The 3,359-nt window shown below is 39.0% G+C and overlaps 1 protein-coding gene across 1 annotated transcript; it reads left to right on the top strand.

The window, feature by feature from the left end:
• The first annotated feature begins 345 nt into the window (after positions 1-345).
• On the top strand, positions 346-2,992 carry LOC104865242 (endogenous retrovirus group K member 10 Gag polyprotein-like). The gene is made up of 2 exons (XM_010628674.3): positions 346-1,921; positions 2,697-2,992. Exons 1-2 carry the CDS (start codon positions 769-771, stop codon positions 2,870-2,872), a joined length of 1,329 nt encoding a protein of 442 aa, XP_010626976.2. The 5' UTR covers positions 346-768; the 3' UTR covers positions 2,873-2,992.
• Positions 2,993-3,359: the final 367 nt, after the last annotated feature.

Here is a 3,359-nt window from a genome sequence, read left to right as displayed (position 1 = left end):
TGTTTCTTGTGTATCTACACAAGATAATGTGCTAATAATGTGTGTATAAAGAACCAGGTTTGCCTCAATTAAAGCAGACAGTCTTTTGTCTCCACTCTGCCTAGAGTGTCTTTCCTTTTCAATCCTCACTCTCTCCTTCAGGTACTGTTCGACTAGTGGGGGCTGGTCCCCCACAAGTGGCGCCCAAACAGGGACCTGAATACGAGAGGCACAGTGAAGGACACCGCTGGATAAAGAAGAAAAAGGAGATCTCAACAAAAAGGCCTTCAAAAGGACAAAAGAGGAGCGGTGAGTTTTCTTTAAAAAATAAAATAAATAAATAAATAAATAAAAACAAGAAATTAAAAAAAATGGGAATAGGAAATAGCCGTATGTTGTTTATGCATATGTTAAAGAACCTTTTAAAGGCAAGAGGTAAAAAAGTTGAACAGCAGCAGCTTGTAAAATTTTTTAAACATGTGAAGGATATTTGCCCATGGTTCCCTGAAGAAGGATCCATAAATGTGGAAGCATGGGATAGAGTAGGGTGCTGTTTAAAAGAATATTATTTAAAAGAAGGGAAAAAGGTGGTTCCCGCTGAGATATCTAGTTTTTGGTCGCTTATTAAAGAAAGTTTAAATCCAAAATCTATGCTTACAGAAGAGGAAGATAAAGGAGGAGGGTTTAATTCCCCCTGGTATTAAGGAATTAAGAGAACAATTTAAAAAACAAACTTTAGAGAAAATGATTCAAGAATATCCTAGACATTTTTAGAATCCATTTGTTGCTATGAATGAAAAATCTGTAGAGCACGGTAAAAATAAAATTAAAGCTAAGCTTGTTCCAGAAAAGGTAGAATTTGCTGCTTCACCTGGGATGGAGCCATCTGACCTTCAGGGACTTTTTCAACCAAAATCCTGTAATGGTTGGCGTCCCCTTTGTGTAAATTCCCAGCCTTTTCTTTCCCCATTACAGCAGAGCCTTAAACAAGCTTCTATCAATGGGGAGGATTTGTCTGATTTTCTTCATTTGTTTCCTGTTTTTGAGGGAATGGATGGACAAGGAAATATGGTACGAACTCATAATCCGGTTCCTTTTAAACAATTAAAAGAATTAAAAATGGCATATGCTCAGTATAGCCCTATTGCTCCGTTCACTCAAGCCTTGCTAGATTCTTTGTCCACTGATGCTCTCCCTCCATTTGACTGGAAACAAATTGCTAAAGCTTGTCTTTCTGGGGGTGATTATTTGCTATGGAAATCTGAATATACAGAACAATGCCAGAGAATAGCAAATCTTAATAGACAACAAGGAGAACTTTATGCAATTTATGAGATGCTAGCAGGAGAGGGACCTTATGCTGAGGTTACTCAGCAATTAGGTTTTCCCCCAGGTGTGTATGCTCAGGTTAATACTGCCGCTAAAAATGCTTGGAAAAAACTTCCTTCATCTGGACGAGCCTCAGAAGATCTTTCTAAAATTAGACAGGGACCTGATGAGCCTTTTCAAAATTTTGTGGATCGCTTGTTACAAACTGCCAGCAGAGTCATAGGAGAATCTGAAGCTGGTATAGTTTTAGTAAAACAATTGGTTTATGAAAATGCTAATTCTGCCTGCCAAGCTGCCCTTCATCCTTTTAGAAAGAAGGCTGATTTATCTGATTATGTTCGTTTGTGTGCTGATATTGGCCCCTCTTACACCCAGGGTCTTGCCATGGCTGCGGCTTTACAGGGAAAGACCATCAAAGAGGTCTTATTTCAGCAACACAGAAGTCCTCAGAAAAAGGGAAATAATAGGAATTGTTTTGGTTGTGGTCAAGCAGGACATTTGATAAAAAATTGCCCTCAACGAAAAGAAGGTGGGCTTTCTTCCAAGCAGCCTGGTTTATGCCCTAGATGTAAAAGAGGATATCATTGGGCTAATGAATGTAAATCTAAAAAAGATGCCATGGGGAATTTTATTCCGTGGGGAAACGACGGTGGGGCCTGCCCCAGGCCCCGTATCAAACTTTTGGGGCTTTTCAGAATCTGATCCCTCAAAATCAGTCAAAAAATCAATTCAGGACTTATTCTGAGCCACCTCAGGCAGCGCAGGATTGGACCTCAGTTCCTCCTCCTATGCAGTATTAACCCCTGAAATGGGAATGGAAGCCCTACCCACTGGAGTTTTTGGGCCACTACCTAAAGATACTTTGGGTCTCTTGTTAGGTAGGAGTTCCTCTACTATGAAAGGGCTTATGATTTCCCCAGGAATTATTGATGAGGACTATACTGGAGAAATTAAAATTATGGTTTGTTCACCTTCTCAAATTTCTGTTATTCAGCCTGGACAGCGTATAGCTCAATTGATTATTTTACCCAGAGTAGTCACTTCAGGAAGATATAAAAAAGCCATTAGAGGGAATAAAGGTTTTGGGTCCTCAGATGTTTATTGGGTGCAGTCTATTGGAGCTAATAGGCCAGAAATAAAATTGTTAATTCAAGGAAAATCTTTTATTGGGTTATTAGATACTGGTGCTGATCTCTCTGTTATAACTGCTGACCAGTGGCCTTGCACATGGTCTTTGCAGGAGACTGTCTCTCAATTACAAGGCATTGGTCAAAGTAAAAATCATAAACAAAGTACTGATATGCTAAATTGGAGTGATTTTGAAGGACACTGTGGGACTTTTCAGCCTTACGTTATTCCTGGCCTCCCGGTTAATTTATGGGGAAAAGATGTCATGCAACAGATGGGAGTTTATTTGTATAGCCCTAATCAAAAGGTTTCTAATCAAATGTTTGATCAAGGATTCTTGCCTAATGTTGGTTTAGGAAAGGAAGGTCAAGGAATTCAATCTCCTGTGACTCCGACAGCCCATCCTCCTAGACAAGGCCTGGGGTATTTTCCCTAGGGGTCATTGACATTCCTGCACCCCATGCAGATCCAATTGTCTGGAAAGATGAAAAACCTGTTTGGGTTGATTAATGGCCTTTAACTAGTGAGAAATTAACAGCTGCCGGACAGTTAGGAAAAATTTCAATGGGAGTCTCCTTTTTCATATTTGGGATATCAACTTTATCCTCGAAAAATAATTACCCAAAAGTTACAGATTTGAAAAGATAATTTGAAAACTTTGAATGATTTTCAAAAATTGTTGGGAGATATTAATTAGATAAGGCCTTATTTAAAATTAACTACCAGAGAATTAAAACTTTTATTTGATATCTTGCAAGAGGATTCCCCGACAGAGTCCCTGGTTCTTTCAGTTTGTTTGTCTTACATTCTGTTTGGGCCTCTTTTGTTCTCGTTTGTCTGTTCACTTATCTCTAATTTTCTGACAGGATGAAAAGAAGTTCATCTACCTCCCTAACTCTAATTTTAGATCATTTCCAAGAGGT

This window comes from Fukomys damarensis, unplaced genomic scaffold (genome assembly GCF_012274545.1).
Source record: "Fukomys damarensis isolate Sample0158 unplaced genomic scaffold, DMR_v1.0_HiC HiC_scaffold_16, whole genome shotgun sequence".
Lineage (NCBI taxonomy): Eukaryota > Metazoa > Chordata > Mammalia > Rodentia > Bathyergidae > Fukomys > Fukomys damarensis.
The sequence above is the reverse complement of the archived record's forward strand: the minus strand, read 5'-3'. Positions and strand labels throughout refer to the sequence as shown.

Bases quoted from the DNA above. Each gene is read 5' to 3' on its own strand.
- LOC104865242 (XM_010628674.3), top strand. From the start codon at position 769: ATGAATGAAAAATCTGTAGAGCACGGTAAAAATAAAATTAAAGCTAAG. The intron at 1,922-2,696 runs ATGCCATGGGGA...TATGGGGAAAAG, and splicing joins TGAATGTAAATCTAAAAAAG to ATGTCATGCAACAGATGGGA.